Source organism: Rhyacophila brunnea, unplaced genomic scaffold (genome assembly GCF_057557595.1).
Source record: "Rhyacophila brunnea isolate RB1 unplaced genomic scaffold, BYU_Rbru_1.0 scaffold_7, whole genome shotgun sequence".
Taxonomy (NCBI): domain Eukaryota; kingdom Metazoa; phylum Arthropoda; class Insecta; order Trichoptera; family Rhyacophilidae; genus Rhyacophila; species Rhyacophila brunnea.
The window spans coordinates 6,554,013-6,576,030 of record NW_028233339.1 but is presented as its reverse complement, the minus strand read 5'-3'; the positions used below and the strand labels follow the sequence as shown (position 1 = coordinate 6,576,030).

The following is a 22,018-nucleotide window of genomic DNA, read 5'->3' as shown; positions in this document are numbered from 1 at the left end:
TTGAAAAGGCTTGAGCTTGAAATTTTTTTTTGTTGTGACTTGTCTTAGCTTCGTCTAACAACATAGCCCTATAGGTACACATTATTAATATATATCCAACTATCCCAAGCATACGGAAACTATTAATTGCCATAGTAACTTTTTTACAACGTTTTTCTTAGCTCGTATTCTTATTTGTCCGGTGGTTCTTTGTCCGGTACAAATCTTGAAATCGATTTTTAACTAACTTCCCGAAAACTAAATTTTTGAAACTTTTAGAATAAATCGAAACACGATGCCAATGTATTTTTTTTAATACTTTAAGCCATCTTTAAGTAGAATTGAATTAATTTTCAGTTAATTCTGTTTTGTATGAAAAGTTATTTCGACACCATTATTGGTTGCTAGGGGTCTGGGGTCCTAGCAACTAAATTATTAATATATCATACGTGCGTTACTATGGAAATCAATATGACATTTCAGTATTATTTCTATCAGGTACAAATTTTTTTGATCGTTTAAGCTAGTCAAGTCAAGTTTATATGATTCAACAGAAAATTTAAAAACGTTGTATATAAAAAGTTCTTTTTATCTTGTAATTATTTAAATTTACAACATTGAAAATATAATGATTATTCAAGTGAATATTGATTGAGCTGGCAACACATTACTCGTAGCTTTCTGAGTATACATAATATGTTAACCGTTTTTATTCTTGTACCTACTACCCATAGTAATATTTAATTTTGAAATAGTTTTCGAGCTTTTTTAATCTTGATAAAATAGTTGATAAAATCTAGATCTTTAATAAGTACCTATTTACCATGATATTTGTTATTCTAATGATTTATAACACAAAGAAAAATCATTTGCTGACGTGTTAAGATAGTGTCGCAATTTGATTGCGATTTCAAGGATCAAATCAGCAATTAATACTCATTGTCAAAGACTTTATTCTCGAACGAGTCCTTCCTACGCATGCCACGTAGGTATGCTTATTGGTAATAATTCTTATAATATACCACATAGCTGCTTACATAATATGTATATTGGATATACATGTTATATACCAACAGTCGATACGTGAAAATGTAAAATCGAATGAGAATCGAGGCCTCATCGCCCACGCCAGAGACTGTCGCGAAGGAAATCGAGTGTGACGGTAGGACATTAAAAAAACACACTGACGGGTTATCGAGTTTGGCCCAATCCATATTTGAAGAAATGTGTTGGTGTGATTATCCTATCCCGGAACCAAATTTGAGTCATGATTTGGCGAAGTGTTTTATACAGTAGTTATCAGTAGCGAAGGGTGGAGGTAGGCTGTTACGATCCGGCATAAATAGTGCACATTAAACTTTGTTAGTCATACGCATTTGTTTTTATTGAACTAAGACTACACTTTATGGATGATATTGGTAAGTATTTAAAAATCAATTAAACCCTGCCTAAACCAAACCATAATAGTTTTGGTATATTGTGGGCGATTCGACAAAATTGCGCACATTTTTTCAGTCATATTTATTTGTTTTTCCTTAATTAGAATTTCATATTACACATGTTGTTGGTTAATTTTTTCAGATTCATTAAACCCTGCCTAAACCAAACTATTATAGATAAAAAATATTATGCTATCTATAAAATATCCAAAGTTATGAATGATATAATTGCATAATTTTAGATGTGTTATAGATACACGAGTATTATCTATTACGGCTTGGTTTCGTAGGGCTTAATTGAATTTTAAAAACTAACCAACACAATTTGTAAAATGCAATTTTAGTCTAATGAAAACAAATACATATGACTGAAAAGGTTTACTGTGCACTATTAATGGCAGATCTTAACAACCTATCTCCATCCTTCGCCACTGGTAGCTATATTATTTATGGTGCTATAATTACTTTGGTATCAAATTAGTGATTATTCTATCAAATTATCTATCAAAATCATGCTTGTTTGAAAAATACTACATCTAATTTCTGATCGAGTAGTCAAGTAGTGTAAAGCTACTGACCCATGTACTAACATTTCAGATATTTATTATTTAATAACAACGCTAGGATTTTTCAAAACTGATTTGTTTTCGATGACGAATGCTACATTTTTTAATCATGTAGGTATATATTATTTTCTCTTAAATAAAAACATAGTTAAAATTTAAAAGTAGGTACTTAGTTTGATCAAAATATTGTAATATGTTTAACTGTTTAACGTCATTCGTAAATAAGTTAGGTATGTTATAGGACATAATTTCTGAAACACTTCCTTTGAATGACAACTTTGAAGAGTCGTTCAGAAATGGCGGAGAAAAAAATTCAAGCGATTTAATCGACCACCATATAGTTATCATGACACCGTTATGTGATATAATCAAACATCACTGAGTAATTCTCGATTGCTTGGAGCATTTTTTTTATACCAGGTGATTTATGTGGCTGGTTATTTTAAAAACAATATGCAGTATTGTTTTTTTCTATATAATGCTAGTGAGGTATCATAGGTGACCTCTGACGCTATGAAATGGGTTATACAATTACAGAATTTATAATTGCATACCTGGTTATACGATAATAATAATAATACTAATCAATGACATAATAATTGATAGAATGTATGCTGATATTTTTACACACGTGCGTATTATGTACCTACTTTACTACTTAAAATTAATTTACCAAAGATGTTGAAGAACACCTTATTTCATGTAGATGAAGCCCAAACATAAGAAAATAGATCAAAAAAGAACATATATTGTACTAATATACTATAAAGAACCCCGATAAAAACTAGTAACGTATTTGAAGGTTTTGCAATGTTGCTGGATAAAAAATGGCGTAAACTGAAACTTGTTTCATCAAGTTTTATAGAAAAACTACAGAAAACTCTCTCTTCTACATATTATTTACTACATTTTTTGAATATACTGCAATTATGACTCTTAATTTGGAATTTTAATGGATTTCGTACAAAGCTAAAAGCTCTTTTTTAATAAAAACATAATAATATATACATACTAGGTACCTAGTATTTATTTCATATAGTTTTATAATAATCAAGACCTATTTTATTCTCTTTAATGAGAAATTCTTAATTTTATTGATAGAAAATATACAATATTATTGTTATTTTTACTAACGATAATAAACTATGTGGAATAAGTACCTACTACATATTGCGTTTTATTTTAATTGAAATCAATTTCAGCGATAATATTAAGTATTTTGAACGAGATAATTTAAAAAGTAAATTTTCACGCTCCTAAGATTGAGCTCCACAAAGTAGATGATGTATTAACGCATTTTTAAAATGAGGAATATATATTAGTCATACAACTTATTGAGTTCTTGTAATTTAGAGGATCAAATACACTTTTTAAAACATAAAATGTTTTCTATGAACAGTTGAGTACTTACTCAAATACGCAACTGTATTAATACGAAGAGGTCAAAGTGTGTGATTAACGGACAAAGTAATGTTTAAAACATATTTTTTTACAACGTTTTTCTTAGCTCGTATTCTTATTTGTCCGGTACAAATCTTGCAATCGATTTTTAACTAACTTTCCGACTAGCTAAACATTTGAAACTTTCAGAATATATCAGAACACGATGCCAATGCATTTTTTAAATACTGTTAGCCATCTTTAAGTAGAATTGAATTCATTTTCAGTTAATTATGTTTTGTATGAAAAGTTATTTCGACACCATTATTGGTTGCTAAGCGGACAGTCCTAGCAACTAAATTATTAATATATACGTGCGTTACTATGGAAATCAATATGACATTTCAGTATTATTTCTATCAAGTACAAATTTTTTTGATCGTTTAAGCTAGAAAGTCAAGTTTATATGTTTCAACGGAAAATTTAAAACGTTGTAGGTATATAAAAAGTTCGTTTTATCTTGTAATTATTTATCTATCATCATTTTATATTATGTAAAATCAATTGTAAAAGCTAAATATTTGTATTAATTGATGTTATACTTCAATAATACTACCTAATAGGCCATCCATGGACTGAAACCGTATGCGGTTTAGAAACGTGTGCAATACTAAACTTATCTTTTCTGGTCATGGAAATATATTTCCACAAAGTATATTATAAGCATCTGATCGTATCCGCTTATACCATACACTTACACTTACAAATTTAGTGAAAATATATTTTCATGAACGAAAATCATAAGTTTAGTATGGCACACGGATCTAAACCGCATACGGTTTCAGTCCATGGATGGCCTCTAATAATATATTAAATACGACTATTAGATCTAAATAATTGCATGTATATTAAGATTATCCAAGTCCGTTTTAATAAAGATATATTAAAATATCACTCAATGTTATAATGTGTATAATTAGGCACCGGTTTTGGTAAAGGCGTTTGGGCATGTAAAGGTTTTGCATGATGCCATGTTTATTTTCTTCATGGTGAAATTAAAAATTCACGGCTTCGACTAGTACTTACTTACTAACTTCGTTAAGGCAAGGTCGAGGTGTCGGTCAAAATAAAACCATTGTACATAATATAAGAGTGTTCTTTATATAGTTTTAGATTTTATTTCAAACGTCATCGACGCTTTTGACCTTTGGGTGCCTGTCAATTTATTTTGTAAGTGAGCTTGTATATCTTGCTGGAACCAGTTTGGCGTCAGAAAACATCGTCGACTTTTTAAATATGTTTTTAAGACATAAATTATCATGTTTTATTGGCTAGGTAAACTTTAAACTTTAAACATAGCTAGAAATCGTCTCGTCTTGTGCATCAACTATCACTTTTTTATTATATTTAAAAGGATGCATATTGCAATCTTTGTAATTAATTCAATGAAATTATGCAAAAGAAAAATATTTAAATCCACACTGCCACAATTTGTTTTGTTGATTGGTGATAAAAAACACAAATTTCTAATGATAATAACACAGATATAAAATATTTTTTAAACATATTAACGTATACTTACATATTATTATATTAAATATATTAATAATTACAAGATAAAAAGAACTTTTTATATACAACGTTTTTAAATTCTGTTGAACCATATAAACTTGACTTGACTAGCACGATCAAAGAATTTTGTACTTGTTATATTCATTTCCATAGTAACGCACGTATTTTTAATAATTTAGTTGCTCCCCTAGCAACCAATAATGGTATCGAAATAACTTTGCATACAAAACAGAATTAACTGAAAATGAATTCAATTCTACTTAAAGTTGGCTAAACGTATTAGAAAATGCATTGCCATCGTGTTCTGATATATTCTAAAAGTTTAAAATGTCTAGCTAGTCGGGAAGTTAGTTAAAAATCGATTGCAAAATTTGTACCGGACAAATAAGAATACGAGGTAAGAAAAACGTTGTAAAAAGTAAAATAAAATCATCATAATTATACATTATATACAAGGATATAAAAAAAGATTCCTAAAACGCATATCTAATGTTTGCATTCCTACTTCATTATTTAGCATTATTGTTATGTAGTTATGCTTTTTATATGGTTTAATTAATAGCAATTATTATTATGTTAACAATTAATTAGTTTATTTACAGCTAAATTAAATGGATTGCAAATATTAAAATGCCATAGGAAAGAGTGTCTGTGCGATTGATTTATATGAAAATGCTTGAAAACACAATACAAAACTTTAAAAAAAGAATGCGTATATTATTTAGTATTTTTTACACCAATCAAGAATAATATACACATTCGTATGGCGGCAGGCTGTTAAAAACAAAAGAAACAATATACCTATCTACATCTTGCAACGAAATAGCTATCAACTAAATATTTTTCTAGTTGAATTTATTATTGTTAATAGTAATTCTACCCGGTATCTCAATAATAACTCAATTAATAAATGTCAGTTTATACAAGTTTCCTGACAAGATATAACTTTTGTTCAATCATTGGAATGGATTAGTTTAGTAGCCACGTACAAGATGTCGCCACAAGCGTATTGAGTCAACATCATACGTGTAATATTAAATTTCGAAAGGTCAAAAATGAAAAGTATTTATTTACATATCGGAACCATAACGCAAACAAGTTTCATTTTGATCTCGACCCAATTATGCCTTCAAAAACCATTGTACTTACTCCCACGCGAGCGCTAAACAATACGAGGTTTTCGTCTTAACCGCCCGTAGGAGTCTCTTGAATAGTGTCACACAATAATATTATAGCCAGACGTTTTCTTACATAACTAACTGCTTTAACTCATATTGTATGTAACATTATTAATATTACTCATTAGTGTTTAATCGACATACATATACATATAAATTATTACAACAGTAGCCGAGAATAATATCATATTTGCTTAGCTAAAAGGGCGTAAGTGAAATTTTGAAATAAGAATCATATTAGCTCCGCCAAGGGAACACAGAATTAATGAGAACTGGCTTATACTCACGAGTGTGTTTTCGCAGTTTTGAAGCAGGGCTAGTTTTGTTATTTTAGATCATAAAAACAACGGCTCAAATCATGCCGACTGTTCCCAAACATTTAATGCACGTTATGTTTACGTTACAGACTCTAATGCATATTATGAGATAGACGTGACTATTGAAAATGAAACAATCTCTGACAAAGTAGTTTATTCCATATTTTTCACATTTGAAATTAGAGCCCTGTTTTAGTACACCCAGTATGCTAAGCCAGTTTCCATTTATTTTGTGTTTCCTGGTTCCTCTAAAGGAGATTTCTTTTCACTGCGGTGATGGAGACGCCCATGCGTGCAAAACTCATACAGAGTGCACTTTTAGTTTTATCTTGCCTGTATCTTATTGACATACAACCTCATTGAGTGCAAACCGTTTATCAAAAACTATGCTAGCGCCATACAAATACTTACCAATTTAGCAAAAAGCCTAACATATATGGCAAATCAAAGGTTCCACCAAATATTTTTCATAAATAGGTATGTATTTTATAAGAAAAAATCGTTGTAACCTTATTACGGTACAACTTTTGAGACGCTAAAGATGACATTATAAACAATTTATGAAACTCCACAAATAACAAATTTGCGACAGTTAGACAAAACCTACATAATCCATAATTAAAAAAATAATACAATAACCATTTTTATCATATATAAATTATTATAAAGGGTAAATAATTTAATGAAAACGAAGAATTTTAGTAGACGGAAAATGAACTATATTAACCTGGGCCGGTCGACAGGTTTTTTATTTTATTTTTATTGCTAGGAAGGCCGTCTGATTAATTTAGGCAGGTATAACTACTCTTCGAATAAAAATAAAACTGCATTCTTGTTGATAAGGCAACAAAAAACGGATTCTAAAAGACGTACCTTAGTAATCAGATACCTTATTATGTGCAATTAATAAAATATCAGGTGATGTCATGGTTACCCTCTAAGAATGACAAAGTTATAGTAGGTTTTTTTTAATGAATCTGCAGTATTCCAGTCTTTGGTAAGATATGTGACAACTAGTATATTTTTTAATTATTGCTCTCCTGTAATGTTACAAATTATAGGTAAAGCTGATTTCTGAAATCACCTTTTTAGATGAGATTTCTTTAATCATTCACGCTAAAAAATAGTTTTTATATGTTTTAATACAATAAAAGCTGTTAGTTTCAAAGTCATTTACCTCCATATCCCACCAGTTTAAGATAATCGCAAAACCCATCAAATACTACATTCATTTCTTTTTGCAAATTAAGAATTATAAAATATCCTTAACGCCATTCAAATTAACAATAAATCATTTTGAAAGTTAGTCGTAAAAGATAAAAAAATGGCGGCTGATGAATGCAAACGACTTTTCAATCAATCTCCGGTTTAAATGTATTTATTAAGTTTAATAAAAACAGAGCTAGAATAAATATTATTTTATGAATTTTATGACATATGGAAAATGTAAAAGTTTTTACATATCTAATGAGAATCAAGCAAAATAAAAAAAAGTAGAAATATAGGTTAATGACTCAAAAACTAATATTCTAACATATACCTATAACATTGTAAAACATGTGACAAAAATTGTATATGCTATTATAATCCATCTTAAGACTGCGTTTAATCTTATACATAATATGTAAAAAAGTGGACAAAACAGTTGTTGTTTTATCTGTGTAAAAATCAAAACGTAAAGTAGGTAGGCACACATCGCGTGAAAACTGCATGTTTATTAAACAATTCAACAATCAAATCAAATGCAAAAATAAGCATCTTCCTTCCGCGTTTGTTTTTCGGCGAGAAAATTAAAAATCCAATTAAAAACTTCGTCGAAATTCCACGATTTTTAAAATTTTCGCCGAGTCCCCACAATGGTTTTTGCCGAGTTCAGCCAAGTTCCCACATTTGCTTTCTAATTGCAAATAATTATTATTACTGGAGAAGACATTCATCTTTCATCTTGTATTACTCAGACGAGTGGCAATTTAGCAATTTAAAAGACGCCTCTGGTCGTCCCGTGAGATAAATTATTGAAACGAAGAAAAAAACTCACGGTATGTTGTCATCATATCGGAATTTTGCGGCTATTCTTCTTAAAACTACGATTGAATCAACAAAATTTCCCACTTGATAATAATTGTTTTATACCTATTATATGAGAGCTGTATGAAATCAGCGATAAATTCGTTTTTCATTCAATATTACAAGCGAGAATAATCAAAAGATTTTTTATAAAAAATACTTAAATACCTATTGACTCAGTATTTTGTGAATAGTAAATGGGCTCTATACTTTTATTTTAATAAAATATTGTAAAGAGCATAAAAATGACATACGTCGGAGATTGGGTTTAACTTGACTAACCCAAGGAAAATTCTTTTATGTTTCTTTATAAAAACCTATTTATGTACCTATATGTAAAAAAATGACAATTATTTTATTATTATTGACAACTAAAGCAAAGTGAATTGACATTGTAGTGCATCGAACACAATTTTAATTGCACTTTTCTTTTAATTGTAAGTACCTACCTGTATAACTATTTTAACAATAAAAATGTTTTTAATATAGATTTGTTTTGATTGATTAAAACACTATTAAATGTATATTTGTAATACATTGTATTCATTTTAAATTCTTGTAAGTCTGTCAATAGATGTTATTAGTCTTTGACTGTTCATGATATAATATGATTAAGTGCAAGTGGAAAAAAATTAAATAGATTTTTCTCTTATTTGAGTATCTTAGTTAAGGCAAACGTAACATAGACATCTTTGCATTTGACCATAGATAAGTAATTCCTATTTTTTTGATTAAGTCGGCGTACCTATACGTGGCAAACTTATATCATAATAGTGTTAAAACAAACCTGCAGGTTTTAGTTTGTGATCTATCCATATAAATTCTAAAGATTGGTTCAAAATATAAAACCGCTGCCCGTGTCTACTCTAAAAGACGAATTAATAAATTATTTTTACAGTAACCTCTTGCAATCTTTTTTATTTGAAAATTAGATTATAATATAAATGTATCATTTCCATCAATATAAAAATTTTCAACGGATGTGTTATAAAATATGTAAAAACAAAAGAAACCTAATTTGATTTATTTGAGTTCATTAGATTGGCCATTCGGTATCTGTACCTAGGTATCTACAAATTATTAAGACATGGCTTTTTAGAGTGATTGCGATAGTGTTTTTTTTATTTCAATTTTTTATATAACTGATACCTACCTAGTGTGGCATGTCATGATTTACTTTCTATCAACTTGTCAGTTTTTTTTTTGACATATTTGTTACACAGCTATGTACTCGTACATTCTTATTTATAAAGTGCTTATATTGTATAGTTATTTGAATATCAAATATAATATATAATAATGTGAAACTTACAATTGTAGTGGTTAGCGCTAGCCACACGACAAGCGGCAAAATTATTCTCATTTTTGCTGAAAAAAAAGAAAAACGACAAAATTAGCATACATGTTATACATAAAATCGAATGATGCTTTTAATGAATTTTAAAATGGCATTTTGAATTTTATCAAAAGTTCAAAAATTTCTCAGACCAATTAAAAACAGAAAATACAATATGCAAACGTTATATTTAAATATTTATGATATTTGAAATGGATATTTAGGTGATGGAGAGGAGAGATGGGTATGGTTGTATTTTGCAAAATCATTTTTATTTAAAAAAAAATATAACAATTTGTATAATATAAGAGTAAAAAATGACATTTTAAAGTGAATATCAATAAATAAAACCGCTTTTTGAATAATCAAATAAATATTAGGTAAAATGTATAGACACTATCAGCCGAATTTTATAATCATGAAATAAAGAGGTAAATGTAACGATTTATGATAAATTACGAGTACCTATCCCAAATGTTTTATTTTAAAACATGGATGTACATATGTTATTTCAGTTGTAATTAGCTTGAAGTAATCTGGTGAATTAATTAATACTGATACAATAGTTATTTAAAAACTAGTTGTGTATAAAAATTTTCTACAAAAATTATTCTTACAAACATTAATGTCTAAAAAAAATAGTAGGTACATAGGTTATGTGTAATTTCTTGACTCTGAAGAGATTATAATTGAAGATGTCGTAAAACAAAACCGGTTGTCTTCGTTTATTATAAAAATATGTGGCTTGTTTTATCTATCATGTTTTTTTCACAAATATTTTTTAACAGTTTTAAAAGAAATACGAAGGGTGTAATGTAAGTAAGCAATGTTTTCTATAATATACCTTGTTGTCATCGATCACTCGACACAATCTTGCTAAAACTATACATTTGTTATAACCACTTCTTAAAGGTCTTCATTTGTCACGTTAATACGCACGGATTTTCTTATGTTTCACCCTGCCCGCTCTTTTGCGCGAACAGCCCCCAGGGGGCGATGTGGAAAACTTTGCACAACAATAAGCAGGGCAGATCACAGGCACTTAACACGTGAAGAATTATTTTACCCACAATTATCCCGAAGATTTTTTTTGTTTCACGGGCGCACTGTCAATTGCGTAACACCGATCACCGCTCAGACCGGAGTTGCAAGTCACAAGTTGCGTTTCTCTAGGAACCGTTTCGACGGCGGTTCGCGAGTAAAATTGAATCCAATCACAGGGCCTGTTGCTTCCCGTGCGGTTGCATTAGCGCGACTGACCGCGGCTGGTTTTTTCACTCAAGATTCAGAGCTCAGCGGAGACGAAGAGTAGGAGAACGTTGGCCGCCTATTGGCAGGCTGAGCGGCTCCGTGGGCTAGTGGCATTTGCAGCGACGGCGTTCTAAAACTGCCGGTGCCCACCACATATGTCTCCAATGGCTATATCATGGGCGGACGGCTTCGATGATTGCGCGGATTATTCGCTATTAGTCACTTGACATTTGGGTGTAGGCATATTTTTTCTGTTCATCCTTTGCAATTTTGTAAAATTAAACTAAAGTTTCAGCCATCGGTAAGTTACGGCCCGCGGGCCGCACATTGTCCACCACATTCTGTAGCCAACGATTAACGAAAGACATATGTTATCTATAATACTTTGAATTCAAAAAACAATGGGTGGAATTCAGGAGGAAGTTGAAATTGAAGATTAAATCGATATAATTACAATATTGGTACCAGTCAATGACATTAATATGGACGAATCATATGGAAAAGAAAATGACACTCACTTTATTGTCGGGTCTGCCGAATGGCATAATCTGTTCTAACGCCATTACAATAGAGGTGATATTGCTATAAATTCCTGATGCTTTTTGTTGGGTCTGCCGAATGGTTCGGTTCGAACGGGTTTGCTCAAATAAATATTGACATTAGAAACACTGCTCTAACGCCATTACAATAAAGGTCATATTGCTATAAATTCCTGATGCGTGATATCGCATAATGGAAATTGCGTGACGTCTACCTATACATGCGAATTTACTTGCTAGCTACTGTATTGAGTGCGTTGTCCATTAATAATGTCATTGGTACCAGTATATAATTCGATAGTGGTAAGCCAAAGGGACGTCAGAAGATCAATTTAAAATTTGATTTATATTGGTTTCTTTACATATTACTCTACAAACAAAATGGTAGGAGTGTAACTCTTCTGAACTATTCCGGGTAGCAGATGATATGGCAAAGATCGCCCTGATGGTGGCAGAAGAATAAGACTGGGTAGAAGCGCTGAAAATTATATTGAAGATTTTTCAGCCCATTTCTAGATCAACGAAAGAGATGTTTTGGATCACTCTGTGATTCGTTGACGAGATTATTGTTTGATTGATATTTCCAAATATTATCAATGTTGTACGGAAAATTAAACAATGAAAATGAATAAAATAGTAGTAGATTTCAATTTATTAATAATCTACCTTATAGTCATAATATATATTCTTTTAAAACTCATTCACTGCTGACTAGATAATGGTTTTTTAATTACCACCTTTAAAATGCACGTTAATTACATCGATCGGCCGCCTGGTCATTACGCGCCAGGTGCGTCTTCAGCGTCCAAGGTATTAATAATATGGATATACATAAGTATATGAAAAATAAGAATGTGTCTATAGTATAACCAAAATAGCACTCCATGATCAATTGTGTAACTAATAATGATAACTATGTTCAACGAAATTGCTTCGGGTGTTGATATATTCCACCTACGTGAGGATGAGTATAGGTGGACGTTGTTTTATAAATTATTAAAATAGAGTCTGCTTCCTTGTACCTAATTAATATTTTTTGTATACACATATTTCTACTGTTTAATAACTTACTATCTATCTCTATACTGATCTATCTCTTTTTTTATGTAATACTGTTTTATATTTCTTTGTTTCTAAATGTCATTTTGTGAACGTCTTAAACTTATAATTTGTAATGTCCACAATATGTTAAAAATAAATAAATTGAATTGAAATTGAATTGAATTGAACAACTTAAAAAGTATATCCATCAATACGATATTTTGATCTAATAAAAAATGTGTAATCGAACAGTTTCAGTTATATTACAGTTAATAGTACACATAACCCTAGTTCTAGTTCACCCATATTGTAAGTAAACAATAAATAAATATTTATCATACTCCAGAATAAAAAAATATACTCTGACCCGTTCATATATTGCGGTCCTTCAGTTGCAAAATTTGCTAATATCTGAATCAGAGTTGATTTATAATAAGGCTCTTTTTCGATGGTTTTTGTTTTTTTTCTAAACGCCTAAGCGGGCGGGTTATATAAGTTGACATTTTAGCTTATTATTCATCGAATATTTTCCAAACGGGGATGGCCATGAGAGCGACATAACCGCGCAAACTAAATGTTCCTTTCTCTATTTTTTGGCAATATTTTTTCATTCGTTGAATCACTACAATGCATCTACATACTAAGGTGACTTCTTCAATACTTAGGTACATCATCAATGCTAAAATATATGTTATATAGAAAATTATTTAAGGTATTAAATATTGTAGAAGTGTTTATTTTGTAACTGATTAAATATTAGATACCTACCAATGTTCAGCTTTAACATTCTATGTATTATGTGGGTACCTACCAAAATGCTTAGACTGATATGAAGTTAATGGCGATTCCAACACGTGTATGATATATTATTATTGTTTGAAATTTTTGTGATTGTTGTTTTAAATATTCTAAATACTGATGGTATATTATAAAAAAAATGCCGTGCGCTTGTAACATTAATGATATATGTACTGCCCTGGAAAATAAATATCAGATCACAAACATGTAATGTTTTCTGCAATAAATCTGTAATACAAAATGACTTATAGCAAATGTAATCTATATTCATGGTGATTCTTTTTCATTTTTATATAATATTTTGAATTCATCTTAGTTACTTCATAGTTTTGAAAGGAAGAGTCATCATTTTCATTCCTAAACAGCAGATATTCTACATATAATATAATAATTATAATTATATATTCATATATGCCATATTATCACGACGTAATGGGACCTATGGGACAAAATGTGACCGTTGTGGCTTTGCAAATTATTCAAAACTGTGTTCATCACTTGGTCAATAATTCATCACCATAAATATTGTTTTACGACACATATTTTGCTCACAAAATGAGCTGTAGTGCAATGAATATATCTCGTCAATTATCATCAACCACTGCTAACAAAACACTGCTTTTTTCAAAGATTTTCCAAGTTTTTTTTATCTAGTTAAATCATTAACCGTAATGAATAGCTGTGATGAATCAAATATTGAATACTAAAACACCTAATAATAGACAGCTAAATATACTGCAGTAAAGGTAATAATTATAAAACTCACGCACTTATGTTAATAGAATAGTTTTAAGTAGTTTGATGAAATCTTTTAGTTTACCGGTAAGTAGTTTCAAAAATTATGCTGTTCGTGCCATGAGCGCAAGTGATTTTACTATACTCCACTGCAATGCACGATTCAATTTTATTAATGTTAATTGAATTCGTTCATTCCTTCTAATGGAATTTCTCTTCGGGAATACACGAGTAATATTCAAAATATATAATAAATACTTCGATGATGAAAAAATATTCCAATAAAAATGATGCATGCGTTTGTTCATGATAATAATTGTGAATTTTTTTTCGACCATGTCCGATCCTAATAGGATCATATGGGCCGCCACATAGTAGAGGTTTGTATTAACAGATTTTGTTTATTTACGAGAAATGGATGTCAGCCACTTGCTCAACCTATTAGGTCCATACCCTGACTCACACACAAACTGAAAAGCAATATGTATACTTGCCAGGCCCAGGATTCAAACCTGAGAACCACGGCGTGATAGTCTAACGCTTAAGCCGCGTGGCCACCGTGGGTGTAAAATACATAAAATAAATGGGTGGAAAAAATACTGCAATAAAAATGCATGGATTTTGTTCATGATAATAATTATGAGAATATTTCTTAAAAGTGTCCTCATGCAATAAATTACTATAGAAAACACATATGAGAAGAAAATGAAAATAAATATCAATATTCCTGAGCATCTAAATGATTTTTACGAGAAATAACAGTTAATTGTTTACATAGCCTATTGAATCAGACATTGAAAAAAATAAGTTGGTATTTTTGTCATAGTACCCGGAGTTTTAATCCACACTGACGGCTTTTGGGACGTTTACTTTGCCAACACTTCACTGTAGGGTTATGAAAGTTGTGCTTGAAAACAAAATTGTCTTGTTATATAATTTTAAATGATTACACAAAAGAACCTTTTTGATAATGGTTAAAAAATATATGTAAAGTATCGATACTTCTACTGCTTAAAAACTAAATATATACTGCATCATCATCATTATTATCATCAGCCAGGGTCAATCCACTGGTTGGTAAAGGTCTTTCCTACCTTTTCCCCTTCTTTTCAGCTCATAGTTTTTCGTTGTCATGTGAATCCGTCGAAAAATATGAGCTTGTCGATCTAACGGATTTTAGGGCACCCGTGTGGTCATACGTAGTGATATAATTCGTCATAATATTATTAATAAATAAATTGCACAATCTTTTATATACAATTAAAAAATATATATATATATATACCTAGGTTGTATATTAAGGCGTTTATGTAATGACAGATCTTTAATTTGAGATAAGACGCGTTGAACATAAAAGTGTATTGTATTATTTTAAATTCTTGTAGATATCATTTGAAATGTAAAATTCTATAAATTGTCATATAAATACGTTAATATAAATAACCTGTTTGATCATATGGACAGAGACAATTTGCTTGGACGTTCGACAATGTGTAATAGATTAATTTTGTGGTAGGTAGGCAAACAGCATTCAAATGTCAAGGCCACCGACATTTCAACAAGCATCCTTTCGAATTGCAGCATCCTAGCATATCGCTGGAAAAGGATATATCACATAAATTAATCGATAATACCAGTCTTTCCGTATTTTTACCAAAAATCTATTAGCAAGAAGACGTTTTTATTTTATTCGAAACACATTTTTTTTAAAGTGTTGTTTAATGCTGAATAATCATATCCTCTTACCAAGGAAGTATGAAAATTTTCTTAAATCAATTTCCTCTACTGACAAGTTACTACAAAACTAAAGTTATGATGTGTTCTAAGCATTCTTTATAAGATTCTGTAAATGGTTGATAATAGAGTTTGCTTATTGAAGCGGGTAAAAAAAATGATTGGGCGGAGGGAATCGAGCGAGATAAACCGATATAACAGGAGAAATGGTAGCACTACCAGCAATATCGACTATAGATTTTAGCCCCACGCACTTCTTACACATTAAATGGAGATAGTATTTGCGCATCTTACCTTCACTCTAGCGTCGTTGTTTAATTTGTTCAGTTTTGATTATTTGCTATTAACATTCAATAATTGTAATAATTTTATTTTTTTTCCAACCATGATCAATTATAAAGCTTTACCACACATTATATCAATAAAATGGGAGATGACGATGGTTTAGTGCAGAGATATTGTATGTCCAGTTTAGTATGTTTTAATAAAATCGAATTTTAAGATTTGAGATACATGAGAAAAGGAAATATTATGTATTTGAAAGATACAGTATCTACTTAAATATCCTATTTGCATGTACAATATTTTTACAGTTAAAGACGATGGAGACGAATATTTTGTGTACGTTAACTCAATTTCGACAAATACTGAACATACAATACCTTTCCACCAAGCAATCGATTTTAATATACTATAGTGACAACAAAGTGCAAGTTAGGTATGCAAATACCATTAATTTCTTACTATGTGCAAGATTAGGCGGGGTTAATTCGCACCGTGAGTGTAAAACCAACGTATCTGCATACTTTTCAATTTCGAGATTAAATGCAAAACAACTGCAGAAGTCGTGAACCTGATCATGTAAAAGTGAAGTAACTGAAAGAACATGCAATATAATGTAGGTATAAACCAAATATTATGTTTTTTTTTTAGAAAATCTATTTCTCCTAATAAAACGAAGACTTAAAACACTAATATATCCAAAATATGTCTTTTGCAGATGCGTTGGTTTTACACTCACGGTGCGAATTTATCTATTGTAGTCGCTATCGCCAACAGAGTTTACATCAGTCCGGTCCTATAGGTTTGTTCACAGAAATGATTTTCCTTGTCATCCTTCCGAACTATTCGAATCTTACACAAAATGTACTAAATACCTTATTTATTTATCGAATTTCAGTTGCAATGTTCTATTAAACTTTATCTGATACCTTCTTAACTACTTAAACTGTTATATTACTGACTCATTATTGACGTAGCATCTTTTTAAAATTTAACCGTACTTGAAATAGTTTCTGCTTTATATATATATTATTATTATTTAATATTTATCAATTATAATACGCTTATGTATATATTATTATATACTACGAGTACCATGTTTGATTCTAAGAAAATCATAATATGGAAGTCAAGGTTGAGATTTTTGTTTTTACGAGAAATGTATTTCAGACACTTGCTCAACCTATTAGGTCCACTTTCTAGGTCCAAACACACATAAAAAATAACATGCAAATTTTCCTGACCCGGATACAATCCCGTGACTCTCGAAACTATAAACCTGACGTATAACTGCTCGATCATCGTGGACCTTTTAATATTTATAATTGTTTAATATGAAAAATCAATGATGTTATAAACATACAATATTTGCACGAAGCTAGAACGGTGCCAGGCCAGAGAAAGTGATACAATAGGCTTTATGTAGTAGCAATTCATAATAGCAACCGTAACAACAACCACTATCGCCCTGCGATATTTCTGCGCACAAGAAATCGTATTTCAAACGATAACCTTTTTCACTGCAGATTTGTGTAGATATTCTTTTACACAATGCAGCATATTTTTTTTAAAACAAAAAATAGACTAGTTAAAAACAAATATAAACGTTGACATAATAATATTATGTTCATTGCATTTTATGAGATATAAGAAAAAATAAACATGCCCTGAATCATCGTCACTGTGCACATACTTTTATTAAAAATTATTTAAGTATATTATGTATTTTCCATAAAAAAAAAGAAGTAGCTCTTCCGACCATTATAACGACAAATATGCGAGGATTTCGAGGTGGCTCTCGTAGTGCAGTGCGTAAGGCGCTTGCCTTCCAGCCGAGAGTTCCTGGGTTCGATTCCCGATCAGTACAACACAATATTTATGTGTTTTTCTCGAAGCCTGGGAGTTTGTGATTGTTCAAAATTACTAACAACCACATTGTACGAAAAAGCAAGGACAACATGGTTATTAATAATTCTAAAAAAAAAAGAACGACAAATGTAAGTAGATAATTTTTCAAATGATAATATATATGAAAATATCGTGACACGCAATCTTAAAATCCCAGCATGCATCTTATATTCGCTTTCGTATAGATAGCTTCCTTCGACAGATGACTCGATTGCGCAAGCATGTTGTTGCATCAAACCTGATTGTCTAAAAAATTGATTTCAGCTTGTAAATAATCACTCCTCTATTTGGAAATCTATTAGTAAAAATATTTAAAAAGCATTTTTATGATTGCACAATGAAAGAAACAAAAAATATTAGAGTATTATTTGTAGCTAATGAAAGTAGAACATTGTACTTACAACTAATCAATTCTCGCACATTTAAAATCAATAATAAATGAATTGCATTTTTTATATTGGGTAACCTGAATCAAAATTAAAATATTACACATAATATAGAAAAAATAATAGAAACTTTTAACGGATATGATAAATTGAATTCGATTGATAATAATTGATTATATTTTATTTACAGATTGCGTCGTGCGCTAAAAATAAGTTTACTTGGATAAGTAAACATTGAAGACGATGGTGCTCCAAAATCAAAATATAATCATTATCATCAGTTGGGGGCAATCGAGTGATGTATGAATCTTTCCCCCAGCTCATTCTATTCTTTTACATGGTACATAAGTCTTTGGCGCTACGTACTTTCGTCGATCTTGATGAGTTCATTGACCCAACATTGCGATAAAAAAATGCCATTTCCATTCAAATATACAATCATAAAATAACTATTAAGTATATATCTTTTGAGTTAAATATATTTTTTTATTAATAATTGGTATGTGTGTGACTTGATTTTTATATATTTATCGTCGCATATACTAATTTACCTATTTTAATATAAGTATATAATTTTATTATAATCGTTAATAAAACCACTCATTAATTAATGATAATCATGGATGTTTTTAAAATATGTCTTTTTTATATTTTTTTCCTTCAATTTAATATTTTGGACTATTAAACAATTTTATTTCCGACCATGTCCGATCCTAATAGGATCATATGGGCCTCCACAGAGTAGAGGTTTGTATTAACAGATTTTTGTTTTTTACGAGAAATGGATGTCAGGCACTTGCTCAACCTTTTAGGTCCGTACCCTGACTCACACACGAATTAAAAAAAAACAATATGTGTACTTGCCAGACCCAGGATTCGAACCTGGGACCCACGGCGTTATAGTCTAACGCTTAAGCCGCGCGGCCACCGTGAGTGTAAACAATAATTTTCAAAAGTTTTAAATTATGTTTTTTTTAACAATAATTTACAAATCATAATTTAAAATAACAATCCTCGCTCGGATATCGATCGACACAATCAGTAATCATCGGATTTAGACTAGAGTAATTATGAACATTGATTAGAAAGTCTTTGTTATCATTTGGTCGAGTAGTAATCTTTTGTCTCGAGTTACTAATTTCGGCATATTATGTTAAAGTTCACAAGTATTTTTTAAATCTGTTTTGAGATCCAGAACATGGGTTTTAGTGTTTGCGCAAATAACTAAGAATCATTTGGCGTTAAATAAAAAAACTGTTATCTTTAGTATATGACAAAGATCTACACCAGACTGTAGGATTTATGATAGTAATATCGATGTGTTATTTAATTTAAAACATATGTTATTAAACGACTACTATAAATACTCTAAATTTTAATCTTATGTACACTATAATGATGCGTATTAAGTTTGAAGTTAGTGTGCTAGAAAATAGTTATATATTTTGTATTTATGATCTGCAGATACAGATTTTAATCCTCAGCTGAGACATAAGAGGTTCACAGGCTTGCATATATACACGTACACGTATTGTATCGGCAGAGTGCAAGGTTATCGCATGTAACGGATCAGTACTAAGGTTCACAATGAAGTATGGCACGGTTGATCGAACTAACAAGTGCATAATCAAAGAGGTAAGTCTGATGGGCCGCCTTTATAGCTGTGGCTAAGTCGATGCTTGAACCAGGGTAATTCCCGCGGACGGTGTTCGGCGCGAGACGAGCCATCCTCGGACATTGGCAGTAAATAAATAATCGTGGATGCAAGTACACAGGGCAATTACGAAGGGATAAACAGCAGTGTGCGCCAGACTTTAAATTATCATTAAAACTATAATAAAATTATCTTCAATATTATAACATGTAGTAAACGCGAAGTGATATGGTAAAATCAACGAAAGTTCAGTCATCTAAATATGATGACGAAGAAATTAATTTAATGTATAATCAATAAAATAATAAATATGTGTATTGATAAATGGTACAAACCAAATGTGTCAGAAATATCTACCAAATAGAATCTCAGACTTCTGGTGATTTGGTTAAGTGTCTTCCTATAATTACCTAATTATTAATATATTACTTATTCGTTTTTATATCTAAATTTGATTGTGTATATTTTGGTGGTATTTATTTTGTTAGTAATGTATCCATACAATACATTTATTAAATATTGGAGTCATGAAAGAAAGGATGATAAAGAATACTGTATAAAAAAATGGGGCGGCATTATGGCGCTGCCTACGGACGGCGTTTTGTCTAGGGACGTCACTGCGTATGGCCATTAGATACATATTATACTTTCACTGCTGACCAGTTAATTATCAATTATCATGCTAATTGCTACACGCCAGGCGCGTTTTTAGCACTGACCGAGTTGTGGTAAAATATATTCTGTAAACTACCGTTTTGAAAGATGACAGTAAGTTATAAACTCTTGTTTATAGGAAATTAATATAAGTTGGGGATAATAAATCGCAAAATCATTGGACCCACGTTGGAAAATGGGAACTAAAGAATAAAAATGAACCACTAGTTGGAAGAGCTGATTGAACAGCAAACAATCATAAGGTACTGTAAGTCCCAAAGACTACGAGGGGCGGGACATGTGGAGAGAATGCCTAAAGTTAGAGCGCCAAGGATCATGACGAAGTGGCTACCCCAACGGAAGAGACCCAGAGGCCGTCCAAGAAGGAGATGGGTTGACGCCGTAGAAGTGAACTTGCTTCATATAGGAAGACTCGGTAACTGGAGAAGTGTGGCGAGAGACCGGAGTGAGTGGAGAGCGGTTGTGGAGGAGGCCAAATCCCACCCCGGTATAAAAGAAAATTAATGTCAAAAACCTACATAAAAATATAAAATATTTCTTTTATATTCAATAATTGTATATACGTAATACGTATGCATGAAAATGAGCTATTTAAAATAGTTTACTTCTTCATATTGTGTTACGAATTCTACATTTGGCAAGAAGCTTCATGCAATATTCCGAATGCTAATACGAAAAAGTTGATTAACTTCACAGGAAATACGTTTTTATGCCGACCGGTTTACGTAATAATTTTCAATAGCAACAGAAAATTATGAATTAATAAAAAAAAATACCAAATAAACTATGTGTAATTTTATTATGGACTGCGACAATACTAGTATTGTTATGTACTTGGATTATTAACAGCTGTGAATAACCCAAGTTACATTCACCAAAACAAAATTCGAATTATTTAATACGTACAAATTTTTGCTTGCCATATTATATTGAGTATAGATTTCGTTAAAGCACGGTGAAAGGGACTATTAATAGCTGTGTTATGATATATATTGATAAGGCCATAGAATAATATTAATTTAAATTTTATAAGGTATGTTCACGTCAATATTTCACATTTCACACAAAATAAAATATTTTTTTTTATATTAATATCAGAGTGCGTTGATAGATGACATTTTAAAAGTGTTTTTTTTTTCAATCTAATTTAAATTTATTTGGAATGATTAATTGAAGAATAG

The 22,018-nt window shown here is 30.6% G+C and overlaps 1 protein-coding gene across 1 annotated transcript in view; it reads right to left on the bottom strand.

The window, feature by feature from the left end:
- Positions 1-22,018, bottom strand: part of dpy (fibrillin-like protein dumpy) — a 373,870-nt gene that overhangs the window by 208,315 nt on the left and 143,537 nt on the right. The window contains exon 2 of the mRNA XM_085957936.1: positions 9,811-9,866. Coding sequence (XP_085814062.1) covers positions 9,811-9,866 — 56 coding nt within the window. The remainder of the gene's footprint in view (positions 1-9,810; positions 9,867-22,018) is intronic.